This window comes from Mus caroli, unplaced genomic scaffold (genome assembly GCF_978045245.1).
Source record: "Mus caroli unplaced genomic scaffold, Mus_caroli_1 scaffold_5, whole genome shotgun sequence".
NCBI classification, from domain to species: domain Eukaryota; kingdom Metazoa; phylum Chordata; class Mammalia; order Rodentia; family Muridae; genus Mus; species Mus caroli.
The window spans coordinates 118029950-118052843 of NW_028227260.1; the positions used below are offsets into that span (position 1 = coordinate 118029950).

Genomic DNA, 22894 nt, shown 5'->3' on the forward strand with positions numbered 1-22894 from the left:
CAAAGCCTCTCAAGGGTGCTTTCCTCTCTAGGTCCTTGTACTTTCTCTGCATTGTATCTGAAAATCTTGTTCCATAGCTCCCTTCATAGCTCACACTCCCACCCCAGTCAAGTCTCTTTGAACTGTCATCTTGTCAATAAAGCATTACCTGTCCAGCCAGTTTAAAATGGCACTTCAGAGCTGAAGAGATGGCTCAGTGGGTAAGAGCACTTGCTGTGTAAGCTGAAGGATCTGCATTTGAAGCCCTAGCTGGGTATGGCCATGCATACTCATAACCACAGCACTGCCCTAGATTTGGGAGTAGGAGCTGTGTATCAGAGCTCAAACTGCCAAGCGTCCTAGCTACAGTGCACTTAAATCCAAGGGATGACTCTGGGATAGGAGTGACATTAAGGAAAGCGAGGACAGAGAGAATTCCATTTAGTTTCTTAAACACACTAATGCACAGTCAAAATGATTCATGATGCAGAAGAATCTGAGGGCAGAATGATAATGATACGTGATCAGAATAAATGGATGAGGCTAGCTTGGGGAAAAAAAAAAAGATCCTCAGAGCTTAGCATTAGTAATAAGGCACACTGCAAACTGGCACTGAGCTTTCAAAAGGCACGTTGCCACAGAACTCATCTACCCTTCCAAACTCAAGAATAATGGAGTGTATTGGATTGATTAAAGGCAAGCTGGTAGAGCACGAGTCAGATTTCTGTGACTAATACAAGGCAAATGCTCTATAAGCCTAAAGCATCTTAGAGCAGGATGTATAATGCTAAACGGTATGGTCTGTGGAGGCAGACGAACCTGAACTCAGCCACTTGGCCACTAACTTCAATGCTTCAGTGACCTCACTTCTGTGAACTGGGGATGATAATTTGCAACCTCAGAATTACTGTTCTGAATGACACAATGTGGGTCAGGAGCTTAGCACTGGAGCAGCTCACTGAAACTAGAGTTGCTATCAGGTGGCGGTGGTGCCCACCTTTAATCTCAGCACTGGGTGGGGGTGGGAGGTGGGGCAGAAGAATCTGTGAAAGTTTGAGGCCATCCAGAGCTACATAGTGAGACTTTGTATTGAGAAAAGAAACTAGAGTTGCTTTCCTGGTTAAGAAAAGAAAAATGTGTTGGGGTGAGGGTGGGGGAAAGGGCAGTTGATTTCCCTGCCACCATTCCCATTTGGTCAGTTGTAACACAGACCTTCAATTCCAGCAGAGTCAGATGGATCTCTGTGAGGTTAATGCCAGAGCAAGTTCCAGGACAGTCAGTGTTACACAGAGAAACTATTTCAAGGAAAAACAAAAACACTGTGTACCAAAACTTGTTGTTCATTATGCACACCTCTTGAAACAAAGTGATCCAAATTTACAGTGCCTTAAAAATACATAAACAATAAAAGTAATGGAAAAGAGGAAATATTTTCTCCGAGTTCTAAAGGCAGTAGTGCTCTCAGGGATTATATACACTGAACTTAAAGGGTGATCCTTCAAATTGACTTACATCCATAGGAACCCTTACAGACAATATACAAGGAGTATTCTTGCTAGCTGCACTTGTTAAGTATTGAATTGTGAATACATTCAGTAAAGGAGATGAAACAAGAAATATTCTGTTGAGACTCCCCTTCCCTAACCAGTCCAACAAATCCTGTGTAGAGCCACTTTTCCAACTAAAGTTGTATGTGGTAGTGCTGCCTATAACATCAGTACCCAGGAGTTAGAAGCAGGAGGCTCAGGAGTTCAAAGCCCCAGCCTGGGTTATATGTCTCAGAAAAAAAACAGTGGATGGGGATAAAACATGGATCAGTCACAAAATGAAATGCTAACATTTAAGAACAACTGAGAGACAATACTAAATTCCTTCTCCCAATACCCAAATTAATATAAACAGTAAGAAATACATGTATGATCTAATGTAGTCATCCAAGTGAGAAGACAGAGGGCTTTTGTAAGGAATTTAAGGGACGTTTCAGCTCCTCTCCAACCCCAGTTGGAAAGCATCTATTCATCAGAATGAACTTTAGTGATGAGTACAGGTCATTGGTATCCACAAACATGTATTAAGTTCTTCCAATTGTTGATGTATACATTTTGTTCTGGATATTTTCTTGGTATTTTCATGAATATGTAGGCCCTCATATTTGAATTGTCTATTTTTTTTAACAAATCGGGTTTTCATTCTTTTTCTTAAGATTTTTTTTATTTTATATATGTGAGTACACTGTAGCTGTCTTCAGACACACCAGAAGAGGGCATCGGATCCCGTTACAGATGGTTGTGAGCCACCATGTGGTTGCTGGGAATTGAACTCAGGTCCTCTGAAAGAGCAGACAGTGCTCTTAACCACTGAGCCATCTTTCCATCCCCATGAATTGTCTATTTTAAAGGTTCTAGTAGTTACCTTATAATGGGACTTGAGTCAAATTGCAAACCTTTAAGATCATGATTTGTGCTGGCATGTCAAAAGAAAAGGACTTAAAGCTAAAAGCTATAAATCAATCTAAGCTCTTAAGGCTGTGTACACAGAATAAAAATGAGGTTAACCATGGTGGCATGGGATGTATCACCTTTATTAGCGCTAATGTATCAATCTAAAATCACACATATGAGATCAAACAAGGATACCACAGTATACTTTATTTTCCCTGGATCCATTAGTTCTTTAAATGGGACAATCCAAGACTTGAAAGAACAGCAAGCATCAGTTCTCCCAAAGAGGATTAGGTAGAAAATGATTCACCATTCACAAGTTCAAAGTCTTAGTCTGATCCACTGTTATATTGGTATAACAAGAACTCACAAAGAAAAGCTAATTGAACACTCAACTCAGTTCACAGACTTTGAACTTCACTGGAATTGAAGCAACTTTTTTAACCTCCTATGATTTTGTATTTCAATGCTCAGAGAATAGAAGACACATCTGTTAATTGCCTAAGATAAAGCCAAAATACCTAATGAAGAATTAGTTACATTAGTTTCCTGCTCAAAGAGTAGAGAGGTTTTGGATATACCCATATTTTTGGGATCTCTCTGAATATTCAAGTCATATACTTAGCAAGCCAAAAAGTCCATTTAATTAATTAGGCTTCAAGATAATATCCAAAATATATATTGAAAGGAAGTCACTGTTCTTTACAGTACTGGCATTTTGGCTAAATGACTTTTGCTAAATAACAAATAAGTAGAAGCCGTTGGAGGACGTTTTGTTAAAAGCCGTTCTGTATCTATTAGAGCAAATGGAGGAGCACTTGCCTCTGCTAAAGGAGTTACCCAGAATTCTACACAGTTGGGTGTCTCTGCTTTTGAGATAGACAGAGATAAGATAGCAGGCGAGCATCTTGGCAAACCTGCTTTCTTTTTAACAGGATTTCAGAACTGCAATTAATGGTAAAATACCCTGGCATCAGCTCATGGCAGCAGCACAGTGGTGAGCAGCTGCAGTATGCTCAGAGGTAGATTGGGATTTGATCCTGGGATCTGCTATCAGACTAACATCACTTAGCCCAGTGGTCCTCAACCTTCCTAATGCTGCAACCCTTTCTGTTGACCCCCCAATCCCAAAGCATTTTTGTTGCCACTTCATAACTAATTTTGCTACTGTTACAGATTGTAATGTAAATATTTTTGGAGACAGGGGTTTGTTAATGGGGTCAAAATCCAGAGGTTGAAAACCACTGACTTGGACTTAAGATTAATATTTTAGGCTTAACTAAAATCTCTGACGTGAAAACAGATCTTTGGACTCTTCAGTTCTTAGTAGAGAGAAAATAGCTAGAGAAAATTCAACATCTGCCTCGTGCTAGTATCAGGTGTGCAAAGCATTAAACATCCAAAGTACCTTGGTGGCTAAAGAATCCAACAAACACAAGGAGACGTAGTGTCTAGGACCTTCCTCCAGAAACCACAGGCACTCATGGCCCCGACAGGGATACAAGACTCTATCAAGATCAATACATTTGTAAGATCATCCCAGGTGAGCTTTGGTTAGGCAGCCACCTGACAGACGACATGTCAGCGTCCACTAGATTCCACAGTTAGCACTTGGTACCGGGAGAGGAAAGGTCAATGCATTGAACTCACTGAGGCACAAAAGTATACAGAAGGATTTTTCTTTTTGTTAGTGCAGGATAAGTTAACTTTCTGAACAAGTTAAAGCTGGGAAACAATTCTAAATTATACCCTTAAAAAAACATAGCCCATTCTAAATCAACACCTTAAAAAAACACGAACAGTATTGCTTCATCTTGCAGTAGAAATATCAGGTTTAATATAATGAATACATCCCAAACTGCCAAAGCCAAAAAAATAAACAAACAATTCCTTCTTAAAATATAGTAGCTCTGAAAGTAATGGAGAAATAGGCAGCTTTTACTGTTGAGTGTAGTCTGTTTTAGATGCTACTTTTAAGTTGTGAGGCTGGAACCCAGAACTTCACATATGCATGCAGTATCACTGGGTTACATCCCAGACCTCTTTTTATTGTTGGTTGTGAGCGTAGCCTTCAATGACTGAGCCATCTCTCCAGCCCCGAGACCCCTTTTTAAAGTAACAGAATTACACAGATTTAAACAATTCTCCTTAGAAGGTGCAGAAAGTCATTCCTTTTATGAGCTAAATTTTATGTTTGTCTTCAAAGAAGATGAACTATAATGTTTCAAAACTTATTTCGGGAAGCAAGTGACATTCTCTTTCAGTTCTGATTTTGCAAATAACATCAAAGTAGCAAAATACAACTAACTGCAACATATAAAATTATACTTCGGTAGAAATGCTTCCAAAATTGGATCCAGATGCTTAAAATTATTTACTTTAAAAAGACAGTCTAAGTTGTAAGTTTTCTTTAAATTACATCTTAATGAACAGAGAAGAAAATGACAGAAATAAAGGCTGGTCCTAATCCATTTTTAAAGTTCTACTCATGCCCAAGCCAGCTTGCAACTCACTGAAGTCAGTCTGTGAATCCGATTTATCGCACAGCGATTCCTGGCTTTTGGCCAATGGAAGCACTAGACTGGTTTGATTAGACAGACTGATACCCAGTACGACTTTTCCGTCTTCCAATCATGTAAGATATAAACACAGCAATTATAAGGAAGCCCAAGGCCACACCCACTGCAACAGGAATAAGAAAGTTGAGGTCAGAGTCAGCAGCACATTCCTCAGCTGTTAGAAAAGAACAGACAGACAGCAGAGAAAGCAAATTAGTAAAGAATACAATGAGAGGAAGAAGCAAACACGAAGCACTGACAGCGGAGACACATGCTATCATTTTCTTTGGAGTATTACTTTCTCAACATCCACCCGAACATTTCACAGCAAGACCATTCACAGTCAGCTATTGGATGTATCACAGGGCTCCCAATGGAGAAGCTAGAGAAAGTACCCAAGGAGCTAAAGGGATCTGCAACCCTATTGTTGGAACAACATGATGTACTAACCGGAACCCTGGAGCTCTTGTCTCTAGCTGCATATGTATCGAAAGATGGCCTAGTCGGCCATCAATGGAAAGAGAGGCCCATTGGACTTGCAAACTTTATATGCCCCAATATAGGGGAATGCCAGGGCCAAAAGAATGGGAATGGGTGGGTAGGGAAGTGGGGGGCGCTATGGGGGACTTTTGGGATAGTATTGGAAATGTAATTGAGGAAATTATGTAATAAAAATATTAAAAAAAAAAAAAAAATAAAAAAAAATAAAAAAAAAAAAAATGCCAAAAATTAAATCAATAAATTAAATCCAAAGAAAAAAAAAAAAAAAAAAAAAAAAAAAAAAGTTCTCAGTACAGAAAGGGAAACCGGGAAATGGTTCAAACTCTGAATTAAGCTTATACAATATTGACTTATACTACTAGCTTATACAACTCCAGAGTTGCCTGATGGCAATTGGGAAATTACTGCCTCTGCATCTCCTCGTCCTTTCCCCCCTGCCACATCTAGACTTAAAGTGTTAAGTGGAAAAGAGAAGCTAGCTCAGTGCTAGAGTGCTTGTCTAGCATGCCTAAGGCTCTTGGGGGCTTCTAAACAAGTAAAAGACAGGATCAAGGTGGGTTATAGCTTTTTAAAGATTAATCTATTTGATCTTATTATGCAGGTATTTTGCTTATGTGTATGGCTATAGACCACATGCATCTAGTGCCCTGGAGGCCGGAAGAGGGCAGATTCTCAGAACTGAAGTTACAGGTGGGTGCTAGGAGTCAAACCCAGGTCCTCCACAAGACCAACAAATCAATATGCTTAGTAATCTCTCCAGCTAATTTTTGTTTTGTTTTTTCCACCTAGGCATTAGGTAGCTCACGGGTTGCCAGTAATTCTTTCCAACTAACTGATGGTCGTGGTGAAGAATAGCAGCATCAAAGGCATGCTATGGAATCACCAGAGCACAGCATGAGCAATGTGGACACTAAACTCTGACCCCCAGATATAACTGAATTGGAAATCAAACTCTGAAGTAATAACTAGCTTAGGGAAACTGCCAAGTTATCTAAGCTGGGCCTCCCTCCCTTCCACGAATGCTTCCATTATACAGTACTTGAGAATTCAAGATATTTTAAAGTACCTGGGCCACAGCAAGTGAGCCACAATTACTCAGCCCCTTCCCTTTTCCTCCTGTGTGTATGATCCAAAGAGGCTTGAGTTTTGACAACATGGGAATCCTAACAGTTGTGTCTTAGTGGACAACTGAGAAGGCCTGCATTCATTATTTCAAAACGACTGAAGCAAGTCAGCTCTCAAAGTGCCAACCTTTGAACCCAGGAGCTCAAGTTTTAATCAATCAACATTTTACTATTGAGTGATTACATTTTATTGAGAATTTAATCCAAATACTAACGGTTTCATTGCTGCTGAACATGTAACATTGAGGAAGTCACATTCCTTTTCACACAGCTCTGGACTTAAGGAGTACCTAATCACTAAGGTCTTTTCATTTCAAGGTTAGAGCCATGAATAAATTATAATGTTTTGTGTTATCTGAGATTTTCTCTCACACTTTTGTCACGTTGTCATGGTTCTGAGAACATAATGTCAATAACTACAATTAGCCTATTTTTTTTTTTGAAGGACTACTGTTTTTCGGAAAGCTCCTTAACAGACACTGACAGCTGGATACCTAAACACATTTTCACTGTTAATTAGTACGTGACAGAAACTCTGAGCAAGCCAATATACACATTAAAATGAATTAATGATCATTTCAGTGTGTACATGGTCTCATCTGTTAAATCCCTTGATTTATTTATGTATTCCATCAGCACTTCACTTTTACCAGGGAAATGTTTCAATCTGGACTATCTGCCTAGCTCATTTAGATGCCAACAGCCTCTTTCTCCACCCCTCTCAGAGCTGTGCCCCACCGCGGCTATCTTGGAGAAGCAAGAGCATAACTGCTGTGCTTCATTGCCTCCCTTCTGAGATTGCTGTTAGCTTACATTTCATAAGTACCAGTCTGATGACAACACTAAATAGATTTTAATGCTCCAGAGATCAACAAGATGAGGTAGAGAAACACAACACAATCTGTCCTAATTAGTTCATAGAATCCTCTATCCTTCAGTGCTAACCAGGCATCCAAAGAGGACGAGAGCGAGGGGAACTGTTTAACTGTTTGAATCCCTTCCGTCTGTAGTGCTGAAAAAGAAACATTTTCTTAAAAGCCCGGGATGGGCATGGTAACACGTGCCTGTGACCTTAGCATTTAGCCAGCCAAGGCAGATGGATCTGAGCTTGAATCCAGCCCGGACAACATAGCAACTACCATATCAGCCAGAGCTACAGAAAGATTCTTTTAACACCACCCCTCCCCCCCCCAAAAAAAAAACCCTTCTAATTAAGAAGCTAGTCTGAGCTCTGTTATAACTTCCTGAGCCTGTTTTTAACCTATGGGAAAAAAATCAGAAGTTTGAGAATCAATTTCATATTTAACTTGAACTCAAAAGACATCAAGTCATAACCTTTTAAAAATGTAATACTTAGCTGGGTGGCGAGAGCACACACCTTAATTTCAGCATTCAGGAGGCAGAAGCAGGTGTATCTCTGTGAGTTCAAGGCCAGCCTGGTCTAAAAAGTGACTTCCAGGACAAGGGCTACACAGAGAAACCCTGTTTCAAAAAACCAACCAACCAAACACCCTCTAGTTCCTCTTCAGTTTTTATTTAAAAAAAACAAAACAAAACAAAAAAAACCATGGATGGCCCTAAGGACTCTCTACTTCATCCCTCCAAAAACCAAGTCTACGAATATCTGATAGGTATTTTAAGTATATGCAAAGGCTAGTAGTGGTGAGTTTAAATTAGGACAGCTGTTACAAATTGAAACAGAACACCGGTGGTCAAGCAGTGTTTATTAATTCCAGTAAGATACAACTCCATATATCTTTTCTTATAATGGTCATGTTAATAAGTTTAAGGCATCTTAGGTTAGGATCCCAATTTGGCCAAAGCTTCTTAAGACAGACCTTAAAACATTGCATATGTGTGTTCGTTTTCTTTTCTTTTTAAAGCCAATCTGCATTTTAAGCAGATCAGAGAAAAAAATTTTTTTCAAAAAAAGACTTATCTCAAACTGCGGGGACTGATTTCCGAATGAAAGTTCCAAGGTGTCTGTCTTAAGGAGCAAAGTGCTTCATACACTGACAGGTAAGACAACTTTGTTTTTTTGTATGTATTTTGTAATATAATCAATCGGATTGCAGGTACTAAAATTGCTCATATCCAGTATGATGGCGCTTGAGACCAATAAAGTAAGCCAGCAACACTAGAATAAGTACTCCTCCCAGAGCTGCTCCCACCGCTATGGGCACAAGGAAGTTGTCTTCATCTGCACTGCAGTCTTGAGCTGGATGTGGAGAAAGGACAATTGAGAACAGAAACAATGGCATTTCATATGTCTCAATTTAAGTTAAAATGACAGCCCTTCACCCTGCATACAGATTTTTACATCAAGTAAAGTCATTGGCATTCATTATCAGTAGTGATATGATTTCATGAGATGTTGCACCAAAAGTTTTTTTTTCAAGCAAAAACAAAAAACAAGTACTTCTATGCAGTTCCCCTTCATAAAATAAAAAGTAGTCATTGGGGAGAAAATATGTATAGTGAGAACACACTCCCAGGCTTCTTATAGAAATTTGCTTTCCCTTGATCAGCCTGGAGTTTCCAGAGCTAACTATGACATTGAATCCTCGGTACTAACTCACCAAATAAACACGTGTATAAAGCAGACACAGAGCTCAATGCAGAGGATGTGAGATCACTTAGTAATAAGGAAAGATGATTAATCTGGCCCTGCTGGCTTCATGCTGTTTATGTAGTTGAGGGAAAAAAAAGGGTATTTATTCACTATTGGTAGGAATGTTCTATTTTAGCAACCATAGAAATCAGTATCAAGTTTCCTCAAAAAGAAAGAAGGAAGGAAGGAAGAAGTCGGGCATGGTGGCGCCACCTTTAATCCCAGCACTTGGGAGGCAGAGGCAGGCGAATTTCTAAATTTGAGGCCAGCCTGGTCTACAGTTAGTTCCAGGACAGCCTGGGGAACACAGAGAAACCCTGTCTAGAAAAACCAAAAAACCAAAAAACCAAAAAACCAAAAAAAGAAAGAAAGAAAGAAAGAAAGAAAGAAAGAGGGAGGGAGGAGAGAGAGAGGGAGAGAGAAGGAGAAGGAGAAGGAGAAGGAGAAGGAGAAGGGAGGGGAGGGGAGGGGAGGGGAGGGGAGGGGAGGGGAGGGGAGGGGAGGGGAGGGGAGGGGAGGGGAGGGGAGGGGAGGGGAGGGGAGGGGAGGGGAGGGGAGGGGAGGGGAGGGGAGGGAGAGGAGAGGAGAGGAGAGGAGAGGAGAGGAGAGGAGAGGAGAGGAGAGGAGAGGAGAGGAGAGGAGAGGAGAGGAGAGGAGAGGAGAGGAGAGGAGAGGAGAGGAGAGGAGAGGAGAGGAGAGGAACATTTTAGTCATGTTGCATTTGTAGTTACTGAAGATAAGTGAGATCGATCATAAAAGGAAATATGTAGAAAAGGGAGATACTCAGTTTGGGGTTGAATTTAAGATGTTTGTGTCCTGAGCTATACCATTCGTGAGTACATACCTAAAGGGGTCTATCCTACCACAAATACCTGTACATCTGTATTTACTGCTGCACTGTACACATAGTAGTAAACTAATTCACAGTAGGAAACAGTCTAGATGTCTACGAAAGGGTGACTAGATGAAGAAAATGTGGTGCATATATACAATAGCATTTTATATGGCTATAAATAAAAATGAAATCATGCCATTTTAAGTCAAATTGATCAAACTAATATTAGCATGTTGAGCAAAATAAGGCAGACTCAAAGACGAATACCCTAATTTCTGATACTGTATTTTAGTTTGTATGTAGTCATGAAACTAGATTGACAGACTGAGAAAAGGACTTTTAAGGAAGTAATGTAATACATGTAACGTGAAAGCAGGGGAGGGGGAGCGGATAGCAGCAGCAAGAATGAGTGTGTGGGAAACCATCATAATGAAATAGTCTGTGTAGCATTTTTAAAACACTAAGAAAACAAGACATCTAGGTTCCAAACAAAACATCAATAAACTGGAATGAGTAAACTGAAAAGGGACCAGAGAGAAAACCCCTAGGAATACTAATATTTGAGGGACTAAGGTATAAAAATAGACGTAGGAAAGGCAGGTAGAAGATGGTGTCACAGCTCAGGAAGGGGAGAGCTCCCTTTGTCATGGGAGAAGAATTTAACATGTTAGAGAATTCTAAAACAATGCCTATAGGATCTAGCAATGTGCAGGATGAGTTATGAGTCAAACTGCTGCAGAGACAACTGAATGGCAAGTGAATAGCTAACGATCAGTCACAACATCAAGGACTAAGAAGAGAGTCTTCTTTATAAATTTAAGATTAAGAAAAAGACAGCATGGGGTGCTTAGAATAGGGACTTAAAGAAAAGGTAGCATCTGGAATAGATAAATTTGTTTGTAAGATGAGATAAATGTTCATAAAAAGAACAAGGCTAATGAACAGCATTATATATTATACATTATAATACAGAGTATTATACATTATACATTACAACACAAAGTAATAGCTCCCCTTTATGAATGCAGACTTTGGAGGTTTTTAGAAGTTAGGGTCTTTTATTACCATCTCCAGTTTGAAAAGATACTTATATTTAGTTAAAAAAAATGTTTTAAAGAGCAAGGCTAATAATGACATGTTGAAGATGTTTGATAGAAGGTTTCCTAGGACCTAGGAGGAATAAGATTCCAGAAGAACTGATCATGAAAAGTCTAATATGACTGACTACAGGGAAGGATGGAGAACTAAGACACTTGCAAAGGCATACAAAGAGAATCAGGATGCTGAAACACCACTTAACAGTATTACCCACTCCCTTGCTTCATGTTGCTTAATGTTTTCTTCCAGGGGTTGGACTCTACCAGAGGTTGATAAATTACACAGTTAAGTAAGTCTATTAGGATTATGCTAAGATAAGAATGAAGAGGATTAGAGTTAAGAGCAGCACTAGCTGTTCTTCAGAGGACCTGGGTTTGATTCCCAGCATCCACATGGTAGCTCACAACTATTCATAACTCCTGTTCCAGGGGATCTGATGCCCTCTTCTTTATTCAAAAGGCATACAAGTGGTACACATACATATGCACAGGCAAAAACTCATATACAGGAAAAAAAAAAGGAGAGAAAGGAAAGAGAAAAGAAAAAGGAGGCTGCAATGCGGTGCTGACTATGCTCTGCAATCACAAAATGTACCAAGCTCTACTCTGACTGCCAGCCTCTGGAGCAGTATCTGGAAACAAGATGCAATCCTAGAGTTTATAGAGATTTTGACATTGACTTTGGCTGCCAACTTGATGGTCATTTTAAACTATGTTCTATTAAGAATCCAGAGAGTCGATGATGCTGGATTTGACTTGAGAACTGTTGGTACTAAAGAGTTCCCAGTTAACTCCGCCCCTTCAACTTCCCACATTACCACTCAGTCTATAAACTATTTGGTGGCATATACCATAAAGTATTATGCCTTGGATTTAATACCTCTTGGATTTTAAAAAAATCATTAGTAGATTAATTTCTTATTTTGGCAAAAAGTCTCAACAGTCCTCTCTTTCCCAGATTGGGTGTTTGACCTAATACTGAGATGACTTTCATAAATACTGCCAATAAGGCTTTCATGTAAGACAAATATTCCCAGAGCAAATCAAAAAGTCAATTCCACTAATACAAAGATCTCTCTAGATGCTGTCATTTACTTAAAATGCACAATTAGTATATGGAATACTAATTTATAATGACTATTGATTTTATAAATTCAACTTGAAAGAATCTGTAGGTAACTGAAACAAAATCTGATTTTAAAAGTTTTTTTTACTCTGTTCTCTGCTGTTTTTGAAACAGGATTTCATGCAGTCCAAATTGAACTCAATTTTGCTATGTGGCCATGGATGACCCAGAAATCCTGATCTGTCTCCACCTTCAAAGTGCTGATTATGGATGTGCTATACCACTAAAACAGTTCATGCTAATAGAAGTGTGTCCTGAAGAAAAATATTCATTATGTAGGCCAATTTGAGTGCAGCTATTTGACTAACGTACACTTAATATTACAATGAAAATGTTCCTGGAAAAAAAAACTGTATTTGGGGGATTTTTTTTTGAGACAGGGTCTCCCTGTGCCATCTTGTTTGACTCAAAACTCACTATGTATTCCAGGTTGGGCTTGAACTTGCAGAGATCTGCCTGGTTATGTCCCAAGTGCTGCAAATAAAGGAGTGTGTGGCATTGTGCCTGACTGTCAAGATTCTCCACCCCCACCCCTACAACCTCACCTCCATCACTTCAAATTGAACTCAGGGCCTGACACATGCTAAGAAAGTGTCCTATCACTGAGAAACACCCACCCTTGTGAAGAGGTGTGAGAGCCACAGGAGCAACAAAAAAATGTAAAGACTGTGGGAGGGACACACACCTTTGATCCCAGCACTCAGGAAGCAGAGGCAGGAGAATCTTTTGAGTTCCAGATCAGAGTGAGTTCCAAGACAATAAACACTGTTTAAAAAAAAAAAAAACCTGGGTCCCGGGTCCCTCAGAGACCAATCTGCACAGGTCAGCTCACAGACTGCAAAGGGTGAGTGAGCAGACTGCAGAAGCAACACAGCTTCTGGGACAGACCCCGTTTTGGGCTCCACATGTCCAGGCACTTTCCCCATCAAAGGAGAGGTGTCCGCCTGGGAGGGCTCTTTCGGAGCAGGGGAGGGAGCCATCTTGGGTCCCGGGTCCCTCAGAGTCTAGTCTGCACAGGTGAGAGTACTACTACAGAAGCAACACAGCTTCTGGGACAGACCCCTTTTCGGGCTCTAGACATCCGGGCACCACCTTCCCCTCCAGAGGAGAGGTGTCTGCCCAGAGGGCTCTGACCACCAGAGAAGGTGAGAGAGCCATCTTGTGTCGTTCCCCCCCCCAACAGACACACCTCCCCCGGTCCCTCGGGAACCAGTCTGCTCAGATGAGCATGCAGACTGCAGAGGTAACACATCTTCTGGGACAGGCCCTGTTTCAGGCCTTCATCTTCAGCCAAGAGGCAGGTCAGAACGCCACATATCTGTGCACCTTCCCTGCAAGAGGAGAGCTTGCCTGCAGAGAGTATTCTGACCACTGAGATTCAGGAGAGAGCTGTACTCCCAGGTCTGCTGAGAGAGGCTAACAGAATCACAGGAGGAACAAGATCCAACCAGAGATAACTATAACAACTAACTCCAGGGTTTACCAGATGGTGAAAGGCAAACCTAAGAATCTTACCAATAGAAACCAAGACCACTCACCATCATCAGAACCCAGAACTCCCACCTCAGCCAGTCCTGGATACCCAAACACACCCGAAAAGCAAGACTCGGATTTAAAATCATATCTCGTGATGCTGGTAGAGGACATCAAGAAGGGCTTTAATAACTCACTTAAAGAAATACAGGAAAACACTGCTAAAGAGGTAGAAGTCCTTAAAGAAATACAGGAAAACACAACCAAACAGGTGATGGAATTGAACAAAACCATACAAGACCTAAAAAGGGAAGTAGAAAACAATAAAGGAAACCCAAAGTGAGACAATGCTGGAGATAGAAACCCTAAGGAAGAAATCTGGAACCATAGATGCGAGCATCAGCAACAGAAAACAAGAGATGGAAGAGAGAATCTCAGGTGCATAAGATTCCATAGAGAACATCGGCACAACAATCAAAGAAAATGGAAAATGCAAAAAGATCCTAACTCAAAACATCCAGGAAATCCAGGACACAATGAGAAGACCAAACCTACAGATAATAGGAGTAGATGAGAATGAAGATTTTCAACTTAAAGGGCCAGCAAATATCTTCAACAAAATTATAGAAGAAAACTTCCCAAACCTAAAGAAAGAGATGCCCATTTACATACAAGAAGCCTACAGAACTCCAAATAGACTGGACCAGAAAAGAAATTCCTCCTGACACATAATAATCAGAACAAATGCACTAAATAAAGATATTAAAATAAATAAAGATATTAAAAGCAGTAAGGGGAAAATGGTCAAGTAACATATAAAGGCAAGCCTATCAGAATTACACCAGACTTCTCACCAGAGACTATGAAAGCCAGAAGAGCCTGGACAGATGTTTTACAGACCCTAAGAGAACACAAATGCCAGTCCAGGCTACTATACCCAGAAAACTCTCAATTACCATAGATGGAGAAACCAAAATATTCCATGTTAAAACCAAATTCACACAATACCTTTCCATGAATCCAGCCCTTCAAAGGATAATAACAGAAATAAACCAATACAAGAACAGAAACCATGCCCTAGAAAAAGCAAGAAAGTAATCCCTCAACAAACCTAAACGACAGCCGAAAGAACAGAATCCCAACATTAACAACAAAAATAACAGAAAGCAACAATTACTTTTCCTTAATATCTCTTAATATCAATGGACTCGATTCGCCAATAAAAAGATATAGACTGGCTACACAAACAGGACCCAACATTTTGTTGCTTACAGGAAACCCACCTCAGGGAAAAGGACAGACACTACCTCAGAATGAAAGGCTGGAAAACAATTTTCCAAGCAAATGGTCCGAAGAAACAAGCTGAAGTAGCCATTCTAATATCAAATAAAATTGACTTCCAACCCAAAGTTATCAAAAAAGACAAGGAGGGGCACTTCATACTCAAAGGTAAAATCTACCAAGATAACTCTCAATTCTGAATATCTATGCTCCAAATGCAAGGGTAGCCACATTGATTAAAGAAACTTTAATAAAGATAAAAGCACACATTGAACTTCAAACAATAATAGTGGGAGAGTTCAACACCCCACTCTCACCAAAGGACAGATCCTGGAAACAGAAACTAAACAGAGACACGTGGACACTAACAGAAGTTATGAAACAAATGGATTTAACAGATATCTACAGAACATTTTATCCTAAAACAAAAGGATATACCTTCTTCTCAGCGCCACATGGTACCTCCTCCAAAATTGACCATATAAAACAGGCCTCCACAGATACAAAAATACTGAAATTATCCCATGCATCCTATCTGATCACCACAGACTAGGGCTGATCTTCAATAACAACATAAATAATACAAAGCCAACATTCACGTGGAAACTGAACAACACTCTGCTCAATGATTCCTTGGTCAAGGATGAAATAAAGAAATTAAAGACGTTTTAGAGTTTAATGAAAATGAAGCCACAACATACCCAAACTAATGGGACACAATGAAGGCAGTCCTAAGAGGAAAACTCATAGCCGAGAGTGCCTCCAAAAAGAAACTAGAGAGAGCGTACACTAGCAGCTTGACAGCATACCTAAAAGATTTAGAACAAAAGGAAGCAAATTCACCCAAGAGGAGTAGAAGGCAGGAAATAATCAAACTCAGGGGTGAAATCAACCAAGTGGAAACAAAAAGATCTATTCAAAGAATCAACCAAACCAAGAGTTGGTTCTTTGAGAAAATCAACAAGATAGATAAACCCTTAGCCAGACTCACTAAAGGGCACAGGGATGGCATCCTAATTAACAAAATCAGAAATGAAAAGGGAGACATAACAACAGAACCTGAAGAAATCAAAACACCATGAGATCCTTCTACAAAAGGCTATACTCAACAAAACTGAAGAACCTGGATGAAATGGACAAATTTCTAGATAGATACCAGGTACCAAAGTTAAATCAGGATCAGGTTAATGATCTAAACAGTCCTATACCCCTAAAGAAATAGAAGCAGTCATTAATAGTCTCCCAACCAAAAAAAGCCCAGGAACAAATGGGTTTAGTACAGAGTTCTATCAGACCTTCAAAGAAGATCTAATCCCAGTTCTTCACAAACTATTCCACTAAATAGAAACAGAAGGTACTCTACCCAACTCATTCTATGAAGCTACAATTACTCTGATACCTAAACCACAAAAAGATCCAACAAAGATAGAGAACTTTAGACCAATTTCCCTTATGAATATCAATGCAGAAATCCTCAATAAAGTTCTCGCTAACCAAATCCAAGAACACATCAAAAAAACCATCCATCCTGACCAAGTAGGTTTCATCCCAGGGATGCAGGGAACGTTCAATATACAGAAATCCATCAACGTAACCCAGTATATAAACAAACGCAAAGACAAAAACCACATGATCATCTCGTTAGATGCTGAAAAAGCATTTGACAAAATCCAACACCCATTCATGATAAAAGTCTTGGAAAGATCAGGAATTCAAGGCCCATACCTAAACATGATAAAAGCAATCTACAGCAAACCAGTAGCCAACATCAAAGTAAATGGTAAGAAGCTGGAAGCAATCCCACTAAAATCAGGGACTAGACAAGGCTGCCCACTCTCTCCCTACCTATTCAACATGACTCTAACTAAGGAAGTGAAAGATCTGTATGATAAAAACTTCAAGTCTCTGAAGAAAGAAAGAAGATCTCAGAAGATGGAAAGATCTCCCATGCTCATGGATTGGCAGGATCAACATTGTAAAAATGGCTATCTTGCCAAAAGCAATCTACAGATTCAATGCAATCCCCATCAAAATTCCAACTCAATTCTTCAACAAATTAGAAAGGGCAATCTGCAGATTCATCTGGAATAACAAAAAGCCTAGGATAGCAAAAACTCTTCTCAAGGATAAAAGAACCTCTGGTGGAATCACCATGCCTGACCTAAAGCTGTACTACAGAGCAATTGTGATAAAAACTGCATGGTACTGGTATAGCGACAGACAAGTAGACCAATGGAATAGAATTGAAGACCCAGAGATGAACCCACACACCTATGGTCACTTGATCTTTGACAAGGGAGCTAAAACCATCCAGTGGAAGAAAGACAGCATTTTCAACAAATGGTGCTGGCACAACTGGCGGTTATCATGTAGAAGAATGCGAATTGATCCATTCCTATCTCCTTGTAATAAGGTCAAATCTAAGTGGATTAAAGAACTCCACATAAAACTAGAGACACTGAAACTTACTGAGGAGAAAGTAGGGAAAACCCTCGAAGATATGGGCACAGGGGGAAAATTCCTGAATAGAACAGCAATGGTTTGTGCTGTAAGATCAAGAATTGACAAATGGGACCTCATAAAACTGCAAAGCTTCTGTAAGGCAAAAGACACCGTCAATAAGACAAAAAGACCACCAACAGATTGGGAAAGGACCTTTACCTATCCTAAATCAGATAGGGGAGGACTAATATCCAATATATATAAAGCAGCCTTATTTTTTAATAGCCAGAAACTGGAAAGAACCCAGATGTCCCTCAACAGAAGAATGGATACAGAAAATGTACATTTACACAATGAAGTACCACTCAGCTATTAAAAACAATGGATTTATGAAATTCTTGGACAAATGGATGGGTCTGGAAGATATCATCCTTAGTGAGGTAACCCAATCACAAAAGAAGTCATTAGATATGCACTCCCTGATAAGTGGATATTAGCCCAGAAACATAGAACACCCAAGATACAATTTGCAAAACATAAGAAAATCAAGAAGAGGGAAGACCAATAGGTGGATACTTCATTCCACCTTAGAATAGGGAACAAAATACCCATCAAAGGAGTTACAGAGACAAGGTTTGGAGCTAAGAGGAAAGAATGGACTATCCAGAGACTACCCCACCCAGGGATCCATCCCATAATCAGCCACCAAACCCAGACACTATTGCATATGCCAGCAATATTTTGCTGAAGGGACCCTGGTATAGCTGTCTCCTATGAGGCTATGCCAGTGCCTGGCAAACACAGAAGTGGATGCTCACAGTCAGCTATAAGATGGAATACAGGGCCCCCAATGGAGAAGGTAGAGAAAGCACCCAAGGAGCTGAAGGGGTCTCCAACCCTATAGGTGGAACAACAATATGAACTAACCAGTACCCCCAAAGCTAGTATATTTAGCTGCATATGTATCAGAAGATGGCCTTAGTAGGCCATCACTTGGAAGAGAGGCCCCTTGGTATTGCAAACTTTATATGCCCCAGTACAGTGGAATGCCAGGGCCAAGAAGTAGGAGCAGGTGGGTAGGGGAGCAGGGCGGGGGGGGAAGGGTATAGGGAACTTTCGGGATAGCATTTGAAATGTATATAAAGAAAATATCTAATAAAAAAAGAAATATAAAACTTCTCTTAAAAACTAATTAAGGCCGGACGTGGTGGAGCATGCCTTTAATCCCAGCACTAGGGAGGCAGAGGCAGGGGGATTTCTGAGTTCGAGGCCAGCCTGGTCTACAAAGTGAGTTCCAGGACAGCCAGGACTATACAGAGAAACCCTGTCTCGGGGAAAAAAAAAACTAATTAAGATTGCTTTTTAAACAGTAAATTCGTGACTCACCTCTAATGTAACACCATACTTAGATTTCTTTTAGATCTACATTCCAAACCACAAGTGTATCTATCACATGAAGATGAACAGATACTTGAAGCTGACACTGAAAAGCCAGCTCAGTGGGTAAAGTACATGTTGTGTTAGCATGAGGACCTAAGCTCAGACACCAAGCATCCATCCACTGTGTGCACCTGCAATCCCAGGGCAGCACTGGGGGAAGATGGTCACTGGAGCCAATGAGCACTCTGGCCAGTCAGTCTAGCAAAACTAGCAAGCTCCACATTAATAAAGACCCTGACTCAAAAAAAAACCCAAATATAAGGTGGAAAGCACACAAAAACCCTAACATAGATGTGTAGCCTTTACAGGCACACACAGTATATACACACACAAGTACATGCATGTGTATACAGAAAATATTTGAAGCTATTCAGTATAATCTATATATGTCTACACAAATTTCAAAGACAAGATATAATGATTACTAACAGGATTTTGGTTTCTAGGTAGAAGAAAGGGAGATGAGTAGAAGAGACGTGAACCCAAGACAATGTAACTTTACCTACCTAAACAAACAGATGGGAATGTTATAATATTCAAAATAGATGAATCTTCTAAGAATTCTTCCTGACAATATGCAGGCAATGTAAAATGGTACATTATTCATAGAGTTTAAGTATGTGTTTGAAATAAAACATGTGGCATCTTAGAAGACTCTTTCTAAAAGATTCAAAGATGCACCTAAGTTTTCTGAAATGAAAGGCATTACTCAAAGAGGTAAGAAAAAGCAGAATTTTAAAGTACCCACAATCACTAGATGAAGAAAGCTGTGAGACTAACATCCTAAAGAAGTTCAGAAACTTGGCCAAAGTCTCCCACAGTAGAGGCAGTGGCATTGAGAACCAGTGGCATTGAGAACCATGATAACTGCAGTGCCATGGCTTACCTCAGGATCTCAGGGGAAACCTGCCAGGTGAACTGCAACATTATCTTGCATAATAACATACTAATATGACTGGCAAATTACATGGGGATTGAAAAAGCAAGTGTGAGCTAATTTAAGAGACACTTTGTGTTATGGATATGAAATGTTAGCCTCAATTTGGGAATTAAGAAAAGTGTACCAAGAAGATGCTCTGAAGCTTTGACTATGAAATAAATATCCTCCATTACTATTTACCTGTGAGTTAGATTCCACAAGAGTGCTTATGCTTACACACACACACACTCACTCACTCAGTCTCAGTCTGTCTCTGTCTCTGAGTCTGTCTCTGTCTCTGTCTGTCTGTCTCTCTCTCTCTCTCCCTCCCTCCCTCCCTCTCTGTCTCTCTCTCTCCTTATAACAGACTTGTCAAATAAAATCATCCAGACCTGAGGCCTAGGTGAAGATGCATGTCTCAGGTAATTCTTATTCTGCAGCCATAGTCATCCTTGTGTCACTCAAACCTTACAAATGGGACTTTCTCTCCAGACTGAGTAGCATACAGACAACATATACTGGAAACAATCTAGTTCTTTCTATTCTTAAGCACTTGTTCTAAGTTGTTTTTTTTTTTTAATCGACATCATGTAATATACAAAATCTTCACTTTTAAGCAGTGGGAAAAAATGTGAGCAAATTTCCTTAAGAAATAAAAGAATCTTTATTGATTTAGAAGCAATGTTGGGCAAACAGACAGGCAAATATCTGAGAAGAGATATCGTACGTACATCAGCTAGCACTTTAAACATTTGAAGAGAAAACATGGAAAGTACTTACATGGACCAGTTTCTTATACAAATTCTAAAGTGTGGAAAACATCCCACAGCAGACAGAGTATTACCATCAAGAAGCAAAGCCAGTAAAACAAAACAAAACTACAAAACTACAAAGACAGTGTGTATTGTCTATAGGAAATAATAGTGTAAAGAGCGGTACATAAACTGGCCCATGTAAAATACAAAAATATTTATTGAAGTCAGATCTTTCTATAAAACAGTGCTTTGGAGGTATCTCAATATGAATCCGATATATAATCTAAATGTAAAATCGTTTAGAAACATTAACAGCATTAAGCCAGTGCCACCCACTTGTTCCAATTAGTCTTTTTAAAAAGCTGTTTTGTTGATTCATGACAAATACATAAGACTTACATTCTTAAAAGCACAATCCATCCTTTTAGGATTAACAAAACAAAATGCAAAAACAATTAAAATGAAAAATGTATTTTAAAATCAGATTTCTGATTCATTTGTAACAAGTACTTTAAGCTGGCCATGCAGTTCCCTGTTGCTCTAGAAGACAGTCAGGAGTAGGATTCTGAACTAGCAAGGTTTTCAGGCTAAGTCGACAACAAGTTAAAGTGACACAATCTCTGCCACTCCTATACAACTCAAAAGACAGTCACAGACATGAACATGCTAACATGCAAGTGCCTATACGTGTGCATATATATCATGTATTCAACATCAGCATTTTGGAACCCAGATAGCTCTTCATTTTCTTGTGAATGAAAGGCATTTAATCTGCCCTCCCCAAATAACAAGGACCTTCTATATATGGCTGCAGAGCTTAAGAAATATTTGCTGGGCCATACCAGTATGTACACATGTATGTGTATGTACACATCCATACATATATGGAAGATGTCCTAGAAGCTGCAAGGAATACATGATGTGTTAAGTATTGGGCTGAAAGAATTAGTTCTCTTATATAAGCAGTAGGTGGTGCATAGTAAATGAACAATTGGTGCCATCTCTGAGTACAGAACTGAATAGAAAAGTACCACAACGAACATTAACTATTTAAGTTTTGATTATCACAGAACCATTTAAACATAAAAGCCAAATTAGTAAGTGCTGTAGCAGTCAATGCAAACTGGAAATGAAGACCATGTTAATGGACTAAGGCAAGACCATGACTTTTGGATTAGGTGCAAGCAATTTTATGAGCATAAGTGCACTTTGTTATCTAGGTTCTAAGACATACTAACATTTCTTCTTAAGGAAAAAAGGAAAGAACAAAGCACATTACCACCAAGAAGGAAGACTGGAAGGTTCAAGAGAAATCTGCATCAATCTTACTGCTGCATGTAGAGGCCAATTTCTGGGTACCAAGCACTAATGCCCTCATTTGGCACTGCCTAGCAATTATCTCTAAAGCACCTAAAACCAGATTGAAATGCCCAGTTGGAATTGCCTTGTGTCTTGCAATTTAAAAGATTGAAACATCCAGGGTTTTTTTAAGATTAAATAAAAAGATAACATCTATTCTAAAATTTAGGACTTTTGTTTTTGTCATTTCAGCCACATTAAATACAAATGTATTCAAAAACATGGGAAAAGAATTTTGCTGGCAAGAGCATGGTACCTCTGGGCTCTGCTCAAATCTACTGATACCTTTTTCATAGGTCAAATACGGAGCAAGGCCGAAGTAGCTAAGTCAACCTGCAAACAAAAGTCACAAGCAATGCAAAAGGAGCAAGTACAAATCCACTGGAAATCAGGATGGCCAAACTCAGTCTCATGCAGGCAGAAGAAACCGGCTTTTTCCTACACTGGACGTTCTCATTCAAAACTCCAGACCAGTGAAACAGAACCAGATAATTTTGTACATGCCTTTTGCCATAGTAGTTTTAAACTCAGGAAAACTAAAATCATATGATTCATTTATAGTTGATAGTATTTGGAATTCTTTTGTTTTAATTTGAGATCTACTATACCACCCAATCTAAGAGCAGGACTGTAACTAATATACCTTCAATAGTATTGCATGCGAGAACTTGTACTTGCTTTATTGTTTTGTAACAGATCACATGTGGATTAGTGTTACAGAGTCTGATATCCAGCATAGGTCTTTCTTCTGCCAATTAGGTAAGCAATCACTATAACGATAATCAAGCCTGAAAGACCAGCACCAACTATAATTGGTATTAGAATGGTGTCATCATCCAGCGAACACTCCTGGGCTGTAGGTGAGAAAAAGTGTGTAACAAATAATGAGTATAATCAAAAAGAAATATCCAAAAGTAAAAGATGCTGATTTAAAAGTCAGAAATGCTCTTATA

At 39.5% G+C, this 22894-nt stretch overlaps 1 protein-coding gene across 3 annotated transcripts in view; it reads right to left on the bottom strand.

The window, feature by feature from the left end:
• Positions 1-2561: 2561 nt before the first annotated feature.
• Lamp2 (lysosome associated membrane protein 2) overlaps positions 2562-22894 on the bottom strand; it is a 50859-nt gene continuing 30526 nt past the window's right edge. The window contains exon 9 of one of the 3 annotated variants that reach the window (XM_029472999.2): positions 2562-5153. In XM_029472999.2, the coding sequence (XP_029328859.1) occupies positions 5011-5153 (143 nt within the window). In that variant the 3' untranslated portion in view covers positions 2562-5010. Of the gene's footprint in view, positions 5154-8310; positions 8822-20467; positions 22796-22894 lie in introns of those variants that run through there. The other 2 variants (XM_021152776.2, XM_021152777.2) reach the window with 2 other exon arrangements.